At 49.2% G+C, this 16,415-nt stretch overlaps 1 protein-coding gene across 1 annotated transcript in view; it reads right to left on the bottom strand.

Annotated features, from left to right (window-relative positions):
- Window positions 1-2,239: 2,239 nt before the first annotated feature.
- LOC144257745 (uncharacterized) overlaps window positions 2,240-16,415 on the bottom strand; it is a 70,791-nt gene continuing 56,615 nt past the window's right edge. The window contains 3 exon segments of the mRNA XM_077805865.1: window positions 2,240-4,082; window positions 4,084-4,275; window positions 4,277-4,381. Of these exon segments, the coding sequence (XP_077661991.1) occupies window positions 3,548-4,082; window positions 4,084-4,275; window positions 4,277-4,381 (832 nt within the window). The 3' untranslated portion in view covers window positions 2,240-3,547.

Here is a 16,415-nt window from a genome sequence, read left to right on the forward strand (position 1 = left end):
ACCTTCTTGGGTCTGACTTCGAAGCATTCAGCATCCCCTTCCACACCGTGGGCTTCCCGCAGCAAGTCCGCCTGGACGGGGCTCCTGGGGAAGCCAGAGGGTCCTGCCCCCCAGCTCCACAGTCAGCATGACTCTCAGCCAACCAGTAAAACAGAAGGTTTATTATCCGACAGGAACACGGTGTAGAACAGAACTCGTTAGCACAGAAATCAGTGACTTTCGGCCAAGTCCACCTTAGGGAGTCGTGGGCCAGATGCCCTGAACTCCCCCTCTTCCGGTCCCCCCAAGCAGACTGCCAGCTTCCAGGGACCCAAAGTCAGACACCCCCATTGCTCCTCCTCCTTGTCTTTGTCTCGTTTCCTGGGCAAAGAGTCACCTGGTTGCATCCCATTTGTTACACATTACACCCGATTGGTCACGCACACTTCGAGTCTAGGCTGAGGCACACGAACAAAGTCCACAACTGCAGAGTTCCCAAAAATACTAAGTTTATTACGCTTAAGTGTGGTGCTCCCCTGCTAGTCAGGAGGGTACCCCGAATGCAGGTTATACAGAGATTATATACCTTTTAGCAAAGCACATTACCCTCGTGCATCGGAAACCTTGGCCAATAGACAAACCCTTCCCTTATCCACCACCTATCCTGATAGGTACATTCCCCGTGCTAGACCATTACTTCAACTACACAACATGGTCCTAAAGCAATGCAGCAGTAACTTTTCTTATCAGAATGGGAGGCTCGCATCAAGGCCAGGAGGCAGGGAGTTAGGAACAGACAAAGAACAGAAACCGGGATTCGAGATGGGCTGGAAACAAGGGGGCGGGTTTCACAGGAATGCAGTATCTAAGGAACACTCCTCCTGGTGCATGATGTGTTTGTTTTTAGACAATGGTGGGCCCCAAACCAAAATGGAGTCACATATGCACATATGCTAACTTTTCCTTAACACATTCCTGGGTCTCCGGTTACGAAGGGCACTGTGTGACGGGTTCAGTCACAGAGACCCCCGTGGGACTGTCACCCAGTGTGCTGAAATTACCTCTGAGCCTGTTTTACCTGCCAGCTTGGGAGTTCCAGAACCCTATCTTGTTGAGCCAGACACGCTAACCTGCTGCAACACAGACTCAGGGTCTGAACCACGCTCCCAAAGCTGCAGACTTTAAGTGAAAACAGCTCAGCAGCTTACTTGTCTACAGCACCCAGATACCAAGTTCCCAATAGGATCCAAAACCCAAATAAATCTGTTTTACTCTGTATAAAGCTTATATAGAGTAAATTCATAAATTGTCCACCCTCTGTAACACTGATAAAGAGATATGCACTGCTGTTTGCTCCCTTTGGCATTAAGCACTTACTCTAGATTTATTAATAAACAAAAGTGATTTTATTAAGTATAAAAAGTAGGATTTAAGTGGTTTCAAGTAATAACACACAGAACAAAGTAAGTCACCCGGCAAAATAAAGCAAAAACATGCGAGTCTAAACCTAATACATTAAAAAAAGGATTACAGGTAATATCTCACCCTCAGAGATGTTCCAATAAGCTTCTTTCACAGATTAGACTCCTTCCTAGTCTGGGCCCGATCCTTTCCCCAGGTAGTGTTAGTTCCAGCAGACATCTCAGGTGGTAAGCAGGGGATTTCTCATCACTTGCCCCCTTTGTCCTGCTCCACCCCCTTCTATAGCTTTGGCACAAGGCAGGAATCTTTTGTCTCTCTGGGTCCCCACCCCTCCTTCTAAATGGAAAAGTACCAGATTTGATATGAGCTGGATATGAGTCAGCAGTGTGCCCTTGTTGCCAAGAAGGCCAATGGCATTTTGGGATGTGTAAGTAGGGGCATAGCGAGCAGATCGAGGGACGTGATCATCCCCCTCTATTCGACATTGGTGAGGCCTCATCTGGAGTACTGTGTCCAGTTTTGGGCCCCACACTACAAGAAGGATGTGGATAAATTGGAAAGAGTCCAGCAAAGGGCAACAAAAATGATTAGGGGTCTGGAACACATGACTTATGAGGAGAGGCTGAGGGAACTGGGATTGTTTAGTCTGCAGAAGAGAAGAATGAGGGGGGATTTGACAGCTGCTTTCAACTACTTGAGAGGTGGTTCCAGAGAGGATGGTTCTAGACTATTCTCAGTGGTGGAAGAGGACAGGACAAGGAGCAATGGTCTCAAGTTGCAGTGGGGGAGATTTAGGTTGGATATTAGGAAAAACTTTTTCACTAGGAGGGTGGTGAAACACTGGAATGCGTTGCCTAGGGAGGTGGTGGAATCTCCTTCCTTAGAAGTTTTTAAGGTCGGGCTTGACAAAGCCCTGGCTGGGATGATTTAATTGGGGATTGGTCCTGCTTTTGAGCAGGGGGTTGGACTACATGACCTCCTGAGGTCCCTTCCAACCCTGATATTCTATGATTCTATGATTTAAGATGGATTTCATTATCAGGTGATATGGTGACATGTCACGGTAAGACCCCTAGTCTCCATTCCCCATGGGCTGGCCCACACGTACACAAGAAGGCTTTCAAGAAACTAAGGCCATTTACAACCGATTGTTTCTGGAGCACCCTTAATGGCCTCTACTTCCTATGTTTACATCAGTGAAACAATTTTATAGCTAATTCTCCTAACTCCAGATATAGAAATAATACATACAAACAAATAGGATGAACACACTCAGTAGATTACAAGCTTTCTAATGACACGATACAAGGGGTATATAGCGTGAAGCATATTCCAGTTATGTCATAAGCATATTTCCATAAAGCATATGGAGTGCAACGTCACACCGGTCATGCAGGCAGCCTCACCAGCCCCAGAGGTCTCAGCCAAAGTCACACACCCCTATTCCCACCACCGAGGTATTGGTGCAGCACACAGGGAAACTGAGGCACATGCCGTACTCATGCAAAACAGTAAGAGTCACTTAAAACATAACAAGCAAAAATCCCCACTTTGTCACACCCTCTATCCCTGCTCCTTCTCTGTTATATTTACATGGAAAAAAATGGTACAAAGCCCAACTGCTATTCAGCAGAACCCAGTGCAACGTGGCAACAATTGGGAATGAGGCAATCTGTCCCTAGTGGGGGAACCTGGTGATTAACAATCACTTTGCAGTGGGAGAAAAAAGTATAAACGTGATGCTCCGAATTTGGTTAGACTAGAAAAAGTGATGGAGCTTGTGTCCAGTGGTGAGGAAATTTGCTACGTTACCCTGGACGCTATATGGGCTATTTTCTTTCTTGAAAAAATAGTTGTGTTTTTATATCAGGATCGCGAACTCCATGGAAAACCCTAGTGGTGTCAAGGCCCAGGTAGATTTAACCTCCATGTACGTCGTAGAGATCACTCCTGGTTCCCCCACCTGAGACTGATGGGCATTCCTGTTGGAGGGACGCACACTTCCATGACAGAGGACGAAGGAGTTGATGAAAAACACTGTGGGCTTCACTCCAAGGAAGGGTGAGCTGCAAAAGGGAAAAGCAGACAACTCACCTAAAGGAGCTGAGATGCCACAAATGCTGCCTTAAAGTGCACTACTTGGGAATTAGCCTGAGAAAAGATTTTCATGGTGTTTATCTCCCTTGCAGCTTCTCTGGTGATGAATAAGAGAAGAGTTGTGATGGAAGAATTTCCCACACTCACAGCATTCATGGGGTTTCTCTCCTGTGCGGCTCCTCTGATGTGTAATAAGGCCTGAGGTCCGAGTGAAGGTTTTCCCACACTCACAGCATTCACAGGGTTTCTTCCCTGTGTGGATTCTCTGATGGTGAATAAGGGTTGAGCACTCAGTGAAAGTTTTCCCACGCTCACAGCATTTATAGGGTTTCTCTCCTGTGTGGATCCTCCGATGTTTTATAAGGGCTAAGTGCCAAGAGAAGGTTTTCCCACACTCAAAGCATTTATAGGGTTTCTCCCCTGTGTGATTCCTCTGATGTGCAATAAGATGTGAGTGCTGAGTGAAGGTTTTCCCGCACTCACAGCATCCATAGCGTTTCTCCCCTGTGTGGATTCTCTGATGGCGAATAAGGTGTGAGCTCCAAGTGAAGGTTTTCCCGCACTCACAGCATCCATAGGGTTTCTCCTGTGTGGATCCTCTGAGTGCGAATAAGGTGTGAGCGCTCAGTGAACGTCTTCCCACACTCACAGCATTCATAGGCTTTCGCCCTTGTGTGGATCCTCTGATGTTTTATAAGGGTTGAGAGCCAAAAGGTTTTCCCACACTCACAGCATTCATGCGGTTTCTTCCCTGTGTGGATCCTCTGATGGCAAATGCTGAGTGAAGGTTTTCCCGCACTCACAGCATCCATAGGGTCTCACTCTGGTGTGGATTCTCTGGTGGGTAATGAGGTGTGAGCGCCTCCTGAACTTTCTCCCCACACTCAAAGCCCGTGTTATTTCTCTCTCCCGTCAGGATTCTCTGTTGGGCTGTGATTTCCTTGAGGCCTTTGTGAGTTCCCCGATAATTAACAGATATTCCAACTTTCTGCACTGGCTGGTTTCCCTGCCGCTTCTCTGGCCTGTGCTGCCCCTGAGAGCCTTTTCCCTGCTCACAACTCCTGGACACACTCTTTTTGCATCTTTGCAACAACGCCCCATGTGGTTCCACTTGCTCATCTCCCTGCTGAGATTCTGTTCCACGGTCTCTCTCACCATCCCATCACTTCCTGGGACAGAGAAAGAAAAACCTTAGAAACCGGAAGGGAAAAGGGGAGAAGAAACCAAGAGAATAACTGAAAATGGAAAAGAATCAGGGACTGAATTCCCCCAACTCTTCCTCAAAGGGGTGAGAGGAAGGAATCAGTTCTGCATCCAGTTCCCATCCAAACACTCAGGGAGATGGGAGTTTGGGGAGGGAACTACTGCCAGGAGTTATTCAAGATGGGTATAAGAGTAGCAGCCATGTTAGTCTCTAAGGTGCCACAAGTACTCGTTTTCTTTTTTCAGGATGGGTAGGAAGCCATAAACAGTATTTGCCCAGAGGATATGACACCTGCTGGGGACCATCCTGAACCCAGAGACCTCACAAGGTCTTTGCTGGGAATCCCAGCTGTCTCCTTCAATGATCCCTCACCCTTGCAACTGCCTCTCAGGATCTCTCTTTCCTCTGAGCCCTGGAGATCTGGGGCCCATGGCTCTTCTCCTAGTTCCAGCTGGGAGATGACATCGGGTTTGGAAACTGGAAACCCTGCTCAGGGGAAAGAAGACCAGTGAGATCAGGTAACAGCAAAAGAAGAAATTACACAACTTGTGTATTAACGATGGTTCTCGTTAGGATATAGATATTCAGACCTGTCTGCAAAGGCCTGTATTTTAACAATTTAGGTGTATTCTTATCACTTGGCTAGTTATAGGTATAAAAGAAAGAATCAAAATCACTGTCTACCAGTGTAAGGTCCTTCTCTTACTGTGACAGTCTGAGTCCCTGTTCTTAGGCTAAGGCCTTTGACTGAGCAACAGAGGCAGCCATAAGCTGGGAAGCGACCGGTCACATCCTCACATTCCAAACTAGTCACATTGAAATAAGGTGCTATTGGGCTGTTAGGAATACACTCCTGTCCTGATTGTGCCTATCATCTCCAGAAAAAGGGAAGTGCCTAGAAGATGTAAAAGGAAACTTAGTTTGATAGCATCCTGTCTGGCAAGAACTCACTTATCAATAGCTGGGATGTGAAATCCTGACTTCTGTATTGTTTTGTCATTATAGTTCCCACTTCGCTATTGTTTGTCTGTATAATCTCTGTCCGGCTCTGTGATTGTTTCTGTCTGCTGTATAATTAATTTTGCTGGGTGTAAACTAATTAAGGTGGTGGGATATAACTGGTTACATAATCATTTTATAATATGTTAGGATTGGTTAGTTAAATTTCAGGAAAATGATTGGTTAAGGTATAGCTAAGCAGAACTCAAGTTTTACTATATAGTCTGCCGTCAATCAGGAAGTGAGTGGGTGGGTGTGGGGAGGGGAAATGGGAACAGGAAATGAGGCTGGGGAAATTGGAATCATGTTTGGCTAAGGGCAGGAATGGGAACAAGGACACAGGTATAAGGCTCTGTGGTGTCAGAGCTGGGAAGGGGGACACTAAGGAAGGAAACTGGAATCATGCTTGCTGGAAGTTCACCCCAATAAACATCAAATTGTTTGTACCTTTGGACTTCGGGTATTGTCGCTCTCTGTTCATGTGAGAAGGACCAGGGAAGTAAGTGGGTGAAGCAATAAGCCCTCTAACAGTTCTTTGAGATGTGTCTCCCTATGGGTGCTCCACTGTAGGTGCTAGCCATTAAAAATAGCTGTGTAGACCGGTGGCTTTCCACACTACTGTGCCCCTTTCAGGAGTCTGATTTGTCTTGCGTACCTCTGAGTTATGCCTCATTTAAAAACTACTTGCTTATAAAATCAGACATAAAAATAACAAAGCGTCACCTATCAGGGGGTAGCCGTCTTAGTCTGTATCCACAAAAACAACAAGGAGTCCGGTGGCACCTTAAAGACTAACAGATTTATTTGGGCATAGAATTCAAGGTAACATTTACAAATTGGACAAGTGAGCTGAATGAGTGAGATGAAATTCAATAAAGACGAGTGCAAAGTACTAGACTTAGGTAAGGAAAACCAAATGCACAACCACCAAGTGGGGAATAGCTGGTTACGAGGTAGTACTACTGAAAACGATCGGGAGTTACAGTGGATCACAAATTGAATTTGAGTCAACCGCGTGACTCAATTGTGAAAAAAAAGTAATTAAGCACTGGAATAGATTAGCAAGAGAGGTGATGGACTCCCCATCATTCGAGGTTTTCAAAGACAGGTTGGACAAACACCTCAGTGCTGGGGGCTGGTCTAGATGCCCTCTCATGGTTCATTCCAGCCCTACCGTTCTACGATTCTACGCTGGGGAAATGTTTGGTCACTTGATTACAGCACTGACCGGCCCCTCCCACTAGCACTAAACCAGCGAGACATTTTGAAACCCTCCCAGTAACAAAGTCTGGGAACCGAATGGGAGAGAAGAGCAGAACAAAAGGAGTGACATTGCGGGATTCCCCGACATTGTCCCCAAGGCAGCACAGCAACAGTTTCCCATCCCCTCCTCCACCCCTGGCTCCGGGAGTCTCTGTCCGCGCGGCTGCCCCCGGGGGGTCTCTCCGTCAATCAGCGAGCGGGTCGCCCTCACGCAAACCGTTAACCGCCTCCGCCCGTCATTGGGACAACGTTATTTCCGGCCTGAGGTGCGTCAGGAACTACATCTCCCAGCCTGCCCTGGGGCACTGCCGAATTCTCGGGCCCAGCCCGTACAGATCCCCCCGTTCATACAGACCGCCCCGCCTGGCCTGTCAAACGCGGTGACACCGGGTCAGACCCCCGATGGGCCCCCGCGCGCGCTAGTTTAGCTGGGAGTGAGCATGCGCCTTGAGCACGGATGGCGCATGCTCAGTAGTAGCTGCTGAAGCCGCTGCGCCCTCGCTCTGTCCTGACTTGGCCCGAAACTCCCCTGCGCTGGCTGGGGCGGAGGGGGGGCGTAGTCTGACTGTGCGGGGTGTGGGGTGGGTCAAACAGCTGGAAGCGGGGCAGGGGAGCGGCCAAATCCGGGGTCGGAAAGCGGAGGCTAAGCGGGGCTGCGGGGGTCTTTTTTTATCCCCCCGCACCGACAGCCCAGCCCCCGTGTTGAGTGTCGTGCTGTGTGTGTGTTCTGTGTCATCTAGCGTGTGTGTGATGTGTTGTGTGTCATTGTGTGTGTGTCTGTGTGGTGTGTTCTGTGTGTTATGTTTTGTGTGACGTGTTGTCTATTGTGTGTCATCTAGCATGTGTGTGATGTGTTGTGTATCCTCTTGTGCGTGTGTTATGCGTCGTCTAGCGTTTGTGTGACGCGTGGTGTGCTGTGTGTGTGATCTTTTGTGTGTTGCCTTATGTCTGTGTGACGTGCCATTTTGTGTATCGTGTGACGTGTCATGTGGGGGTGTGACGTGTTGTGTGGGGGTGTGACGTGTTGTGTGGGTCATCTTGTGTGTGTTGATGTCGTGTGTTTTGTGTCTGATGTTATTTCTGTCATGTGTGTGTAGTGTTGTGTGTCATCTTCTGTGTGTAGTGTTGTGTGTATGTGACGTGTTGTGTGTGCATATCGGTGTCGTGTGTCATCTTCTGTGTGTGTGGCGTGTTGTGTGTGTGTGTGTGTGACAGTGTAATGTGTGCATGACATGTGGTTGGTCGTGTTCTATGTGCGTGTCGGAGTTGTCTGTTGTGTGTGTGTGATGTTTTGTGTGTTGTATTGTGTGTGTTGTCGTGTATTGTCTTGTGTGCCTTTTGTGTGTGTGTCTGACGTCTTGCGTGCATCTTTGTGAGACTGGTTGTGTGCAGTGTTGTGTGTGGGGGACGTGTTGTGTGTCATCTCGAGTGTCGTGTGGAGTGTGTGTGTGTCATGTTGTCCATGTGTTGTGTGTCATCTCAAGTGTGTGTGTGTCGTGTTGTCCGTGTGTTGTGTGCCGTCTTGAATGTCGTGTGGAGTGTGTGTGTCATGTTGTCCGTGTCTTGCGTGTTGTCTAGCATATATGTGTGACGTGTTGTGTGTCATGGTGTGTGTGAGTCTGTGTGGTGCGTGTGTGGTCTCGAGTGTCGTGTCCTCTTGCGTGTGTGTGTGTGAGAGACGTGGTGTGTCGTGTGTGTGTGTGTGTGTGTGTGTGTGTGTGTGTGTGTGTGTGTGTGTGTGAGAGAGAGAGAGAGACGCGTGGTGTATCGGTGTCGTGTGAGCGTCGTGTTGTCTGTCAGTGTCGTGTGTCATCTGTCGTGTGAGTGTCGTGTCGTGTGTGAGCGTCAGTGTCGTGTGACATGTGTGAGTGTCGTGTGTAAGCGTCAGTGTCGTGTGACATGTGTGAGCGTCAGTGTCGTGTGAATGTTGGTGTCATGTGTCATTTGTGAGTGTCGGTGTCGTGTGTGTGGCATCTCAGTGTCGTCTTCTGTGTGAGTCGGTGTCGTGTGTTCTGATGTGTGTATGTTATGTTTTGCATGTCATCTTGTGTGTGTCGGTGTCGGCGTCGGGTGTCGTGTGTGTGGTGTGTGTTTCCTTGAGTGCTGTGTGTCGTGTCATTTGTGTGTGTCGGTGTCGTGTATGTTGTGTGTTTCCTTGAGTGCTGTGTGTCGTATTGTTTGTGTGTTGGTGTCGTGTGTGTGTGAGACGTTTTTGTGTATGTTGGTGTTATGTGTCGTGTTGTCTGAGTGTGATGTGTGTGTGATGGTCTGTGTGTGTGTTGTCTTGGGTGGCCACACAGGGTAACACACAAAGCATTTCCCTCATGGAGCAAGAGTGACACTGGGTGGCTACTCACGAAAATACACAAACCATATCCCTCATGCAGAAACACTGACACTCGGTGGCCACTCCAGGTGATGCACAAACAATTTCCCTCATGCAGCAACAGTGACACTGGGTGGCCAGTAAGAGTAATGCACCAAAAATTTCCTTCGTGGAGCAACAGTGACAATGATTGGCCACTCAGGGTAATCCACAAACAAATTCCCTCACGAAGCAAGAGTGACACTGGGTGGCCACTCTAGGTAATGCAACAACAATTTCCCTCAGGGAGCAACAGTGACACCAGGTGGCTAATCAGGGTAATGCACCAACAATTTCCCTCAGGGAGCAACAGTGACACCAGGTGGCTAATCAGGGTAATGCACAAACAATTTCCCTCACGGAGCAATAGTGTCACTGGGTGGCCACTCTAGGTAATGCACCAACAATTTCCCCCACGGAGCAATAGTGACACTGGGTGGCCACTCTAAGGCACAAACAATTTCCCTCACGGAGGAACAGTGACACTAGGTGGCCAATCCAGATAATGCACAAACCATTTCCCTCATGGACGAACAGTGACACTGGGTGGCCATTCTCGGTAATGCAGCAACAATTTCCCTCACGGAGCAATAGTGACACTGGGTGGCCACTCTAGGTAATGCACCAACAATTTCCCTCACGGACCAATAGTGACACTAGGTGGCCATTCTCGGTAATCCACCAACAATTCCCTCACGGAGCAACAGTGACACTGGCTGGCCATTCAGGGTAATGCACCAAACATTTCCCTGGCGGAGCAACAGTGACACTGGGTACCAGTAAGGGTAAAGAACCAACCATTTCCCTCACGGAGCAATAGTGACACCGGGTGGCCACTCTAATGCACAAACAATTTCCCTCACGGAGGAACAGTGACACTAGGTGGCCAATCCAGATAATGCACCAACCATTTCCCACATGGACGAACAGTGACACTGGGTGGCCATTCTCGGTAATGCACCAACAATTTCCCTCACGGAGCAACAGTGACACCGGGTGGCTAATCAGGATAATGCACCAAGAATTTCCCTCAAGGAGCAACAGTGACACCGGGTGGCTAATCAGGGTAATGCACCAAGAATTTCCCTAACGGAGCAACAGTGACACTGGGTGGCAAGTCAGGGTAATGCACCAATAATTTCCCTCACGGAGCAATAGTGACACTGGGTGGCCACTCTAGGTAATGCACCAAGAATTTCCCTCACGGAGCAACAGTGACACTGCGTGGCCACTCTAGGTAATGCACCAACAATTTCCCTCACGGAGCAGGAGTGACACTGGGTGGCCACTCTAGGTAATGCACAAAGCATTTCCCACACCGACCAACAGTGACACTGGGTGGCCAGTCAGGGTAATGCACCAACAATTTCCTTCACGGAGCAACAGTGACACTCCTTCGCCACACAGGGTAATGCACAAACTATTTACCTCACAGAGCAACAGTGACACTGGGTGGCAAGTCAGGGTAATGCACAAACAATTTCCCTCACGGAGCAGGAGTGACACTGGGTGGCCACTCTAGGTAATGCACAAAGCATTTCCCACACCGACCAACAGTGACACTGGGTGGCCAGTCAGGGTAATCCACAAACAATTTCCCTCACGGAGCAATAGTGACACTGGCTGGCCACTCTAGGTAATACACCAACAATTTCCCTTACAGAGCAACAGTGACAATGGGTGGCTAGTCAGGGTAAAGCAAAAACTATTTCCCTCACGGAGCAAGAGTGACACCAGGTGGCGAATCAGGGTAATGCACCAACAATTTCCCTCAAGGAGCAACAGTGACACCGGGTGGCCACTCTAGGTAATGCACCAACAATTTCCCTTAGGGAGTAACAGTGACAATTGGTGGCCACTCTAGGTAATGCACCAACAATTTCCCTCACGGAACAACAGTGACACTGGGTGGCCACTCTAGGTAATACACCAACTATTTCCCTCACGGAGCAACAGTGACACTGGGTGGCAAGTCAGGGTAAAGCACCAAGAATTTCCCTCACGGAGAAACAGTGACACTGGGTGGCCAGTCACGGTAATGCACCAACAATTTCCCTCACGGAGCAACAGTGACACTGGGTGGCCAGTCACGGTAATGCACCAACAATTTCCCTCACGGAGCAACAGTGACACTCGGTGGCCACACAGGGTAATGCACAAACAATTTCCCTCACGGAGCAACAGTGACACCGGGTGGTTAATCAGGGTAATGCACCAAGAATTTCCCTCACGGAGCAACAGTGACACTGGGTGCCCACTCTAGGTAATGCCCCAAGAATTTCCCTCACAGAGCAAAAGTGACACTGTGTGGCCAGTCAGGGTAATGCACCAAGAATTTCCCTCACGGAGCAACAGTGACACTGGGTGGCCACTCTAGGTAATGCATCAACAATTTCCCTCACGGAGCAACAGTGAGACTGGGTGGCCAGTCAGGGTAATGCACCAAGAATTTCACTCATGCAGCAACAGTGACACTGGGTGGCCATTCAGGGTAATACACCAAAAATTTCCCTGGCGGAGCAACAGTGACACTGGGTAACCAGTCAGGGTAAAGCACAAACCATTTCCCTCATGGAGCAACAGTGACACCGGGTGGCCACTCTGGGTAATGCACCAACAATTTCCCTTACGGAGCAACCGTGACACTTGGTGGCCACTCTAGGTAATACACCAAGAATTTCTCTCACGGAGCAACAGTGACACTGGGTGGCCACTCTAGGTAATACACCAACAATTTCCCTCACAGAGCAACAGTGACACTGGGTGGCCACTCTAGGTAATGCACCAACAATTTCCCTCACAGAGCAATAGTGACACTGGGTGGCCACTCTAGGTAATGCACCAACAATTTCCCTCATTGAGCAACAGTGACACTGGATGCCCATTCTCGGTAATCCACCAACAATTCCCTGACGGAGCAATAGTGACACTGGGTGGCCACTCTAGGTAATGCACCAAAAATTTCCCTCATGGAGCAACGGTGACACTGGGTGGCCACTCTAGGTAATGCACAATTTCCCTAACGGAGCAACAGTGACACCGGGAGGCTAACCAGGGCAATGCACCAAGAATTTCCCTCACGGAGCAACAGTGACACTGGGTGGCCAGTCAGGGTAATGCACCAACAATTTCCCTCACGGAGCAACAGTGACACTGGGTGGCTAATCAGGGTAATGCACCAACAATTTCCCTCACGGAGCAACAGTGACACTGGGTGGCCAGTCAGGGTAATACACCAACAATTTCCCTCATGCAGCAACAGTGACATTGGGTGGCCATTCAGGGTAATGCACAAACAATTCCCTCAAGGAGCAACAGTGACACCAGGTGGCTAATCAGGGTAATGCACCATCAGTTTCCCTCACGGAACAATAGTGACACTGGGTGGGCCACTCTAGGTAATGCACCAATAATTTCCCTCACGGAGCAACAGTGACACTGGGTGGGCACTCTAGGTAATGCACAAAGCATTTCCCACATTGAGCAACAGTGACACTGGGTAGCCAGTCAGGGTAATGCACGAACAATTTCTCTCACGGAGCAAAAGTGACAGTGGGTGGCCACTCTAAGGAATGCACCAACAATTTCAGTCACGGAGCATCAGTGACACTCGGTGGCCACTCGGGGTAATGCACCAAGAATTTCCCTCACGGAGCAACAGTGACAATGGGTGGCCAGTCAGGGTAATGCACCCATAATTTCCCTCAGTGAGCAACAGTGACACTGGGTGGCCAGTCACGGTAATGCACCAATAATTTCCCTCATTGAGCAGCAGTGACACTGTGTGGCCAGGCAGCGTATTGTACCGATAATTTCCCTCAGGGAGCAACAGTGACACTGGGTGGCCACTCTAGGTAACGCACAAAGCATTTCCCTCACGGAGCAACAGTGACAATGGGTGGCCAGTCAGGGTAATGCACCAACAATTTCCCTCACGGAGCAACAGTGACACTGGGTGGCCACTCTAGGTAATGCACCAACAATTTCCCTCACGGAACAAAAGTGACACTCCTTGGCCACACAGGGTAATGCACAAACAATTTCCCTAACGGAGCAACAGTGACACCGGGTGGACACTCTAGGTAATGCCCCAAGAATTTCCCTCATGGAGCAACAGTGAGACTGGGTGGCCAGTCAGGGTAATGCACCAACAATTTCCCTCATGCAGCAACAGTGACACTGCGTGGCCAGTCAGGGTAAGGCACCAAGAATTTCCCTCACGGAACAACAGTGACACTAGGTGGCCACTCAAGGTAAAGCACAAAGCATTTCCCACACGGAGCAACAGTGACATTGGGTGGCCACTCAGGGTAATGCACAAACCATTTCCCTCACGGAGCAACAGTGGCACTGGGTGGCAAGTCAGGGTAATACACAAACAATTTCCCTCATGAAGTAACAGTGACACTGGGTGGCCACTCTAGGTAATGCACCAACAATTTCCCTCATTGAGCAACAGTTACTCTGGGTGGCCACTCTAGGTAATGCACCAACAATTTCCCTCAGGGAGCAACAGTGACACCAGGTGGCTAATCAGGATAATGCACCAAAAATTTCCCTCACGGAGCAGTAGTGACAATGGGTGGCCAGTCAGGGTAAAGCACAAAATTTCCCTCACGGAGCAACAGTGACACTTGGTGGCCACTCTAGGTAATGCACAAACAATTTCCCACACGGAGCAACAGTGACACTGGGTGGCCAGTCAGGGTAATGCCCAAACAATTTCCCTCAGGGAGCAACAGTGACACTCCTTGGCCACACAGGGTAATGCACAAAAATCTTCCCTAACGGAGCAACAGTGACACCACGTGGCTAATCATGGTAATGCACCAACAATTTCCCTCACGGAGCAATAGTGACACTGGGTGGCCACTCTAGGTAATGCACCAACAATTTCCCTCACGGAGCAACAGTGACACTGGGTGGCCACTTTAGCTAATGCACCCAGAATTTCCCTCAAGGAGCAACAGTGACATTGGGTGACAAGTCAGGGTAATGCACCAGTAATTTCCCTCACGGAGAAACAGTGACACTGGGTGGCCACTCTAGGTAATACACAAACAATTTCCCTCACCGAGCAACAGTGACACTCCTTGTCCAAACAGGGCAATGCACAAACAATTTCACTAACGGAGCAACAGTGACACAGGGTGGCTAATCAGGGTAATGCACCAAGAATTTCCCTCACGGAGAAACAGTGACACTGGGTGGCCAGTCACGGTAATGCACCAACAATTTCCCTCACGGAGCAACAGTGACACGGGGTGGGCAGTCTGGGTAATTCACCAACAATTTCCCTCATGCAGCAACAGTGACACTGGGTGGCCACTCTAGGTAATGCACAAAGCATTTCCCACACAGAGCAACAGTGACATTGGGTGGCCAGTCAGGGCAATTCACAATTTCCCTCACGGAGCAACAGTGACACTCCTTGGCCACACAGGGTAATGCACAAACTATTTCCCTCAAAGAGCAAGAGTGACACTGGGTGGCAAGTCAGGGTAATGCACAAACAATTTCCCTCACGGCAAACAGTGACACTGGGTGGCCACTCTAGGTAATGCACAAAGCATTTCCCACACGGAGCAACAGTGACACTGGGTGACCACTCTAGGTAATGCAACAACAATTTCCCTCCCGGAGCAACAGTGACACTCGGTGGCCGCTCAGATTAATGCACAAACAATTTCCCTCATGGAGCAACAGTGACACTGGGTGGCCAGTTACGGTAATGCACCAATAATTTCCCTCATGGAGCAGCAGTGACACTCGGTGGCCAAGCAGCGTATTGCACCAATAATTTCCCTCACGGAGCAACAGTGACACTGGGTGGCCAGTAACGGTAATACACCAATAATTTCCCTCATGGAGCAGCAGTGACACTGGGTGGCCACTCTAGGTAATGCACAAAGCATTTCCCACACAGAGCAACAGTGACATTGGGTGGCCAGTCAGGGTAATGCACAAACAATTTCCCTCACGGACTAACAGTGACACTCCTTGGCCACACACGGTAATGCACAAACTATTTCCCTCACAGAGCAACAGTGACACTCGGTGTCCACTCTAGGTAATGCACCCACAATTTCCCTCACGGAGGAACAGTGACAGTAGGTTGCATGTCAGGGTGATGCACAAACCATTTCCCTCACGGAGCAACAGTGACACTGGGTCGCAAGTCAGGGTAAGGCACAAACCATATCCCTCACGGGAAACGGTGACACTGAGTGGCCACTCTAGGTAATGCACAAACAATTTCCCTCACGGGAAACAGTGACACTGGGTGGCCACTCTAGGTAAAGCAAAAACAATTTCCCTCACGGAGCAACAGTGACACTGGGTGGCCAGTCAGGGTAAACCACCAACAATTTTCCTCACGGAGCAATAGTGACACTGGGTGGCCACTCTAATCCACAAACAATTTCCCTCACGGAGGAACAGTGACACTAGGTGGCCAATCCAGATAATGCACAAACCATTTCCCTCATGGACAAACACTGACACTGGGTGGCCATTCTCGGTAATGCAGCAACAATTTCCCTCACGGAGCAACAGTGACACTGGGTGGCCAGTCAGGGTAATGCACCAAGAATTTCCCTCACAGAGCAATAGTGACACTGGGTGGCCACTGTAGGTAATGCACCAAGAATTTCCCTCAAGGAGCAACAGTGACACTGCGTGGCCACTCTAGGTAATGCACCAGCCATTTCCCTCACGGAGGAACAGTGACACTCGGTGGCCACTCTAGGTAATGCAAAAAGCATTTCCCACACGGAGCAACAGTGACATTGGGTGACCAGTCAGGGTAATACACAAACAATTTCCCTCACGGGTCAACAGTGACACTGCTTGGCCACACAGGATAATGCACAAACTATTTCCCTCACAGAGCAACAGTGACACTGGGTGGCCACTCTAGGTAATACACAAAGCATTTCCCACACGCAGCAACAGTGACACTGGGTGGCCAGTCAGGGTAATGCACAAACAATTTCCCTCATGCAGCAACTGTGACACTGGTGGCCAGTCAGGGAAATGCACCAACAATTTCCCTCACAGAGCAACAGTGAAACTAAGTGGCCACTC

Source organism: Eretmochelys imbricata, chromosome 26, assembly GCF_965152235.1.
Source record: "Eretmochelys imbricata isolate rEreImb1 chromosome 26, rEreImb1.hap1, whole genome shotgun sequence".
NCBI lineage: Eukaryota > Metazoa > Chordata > Testudines > Cheloniidae > Eretmochelys > Eretmochelys imbricata.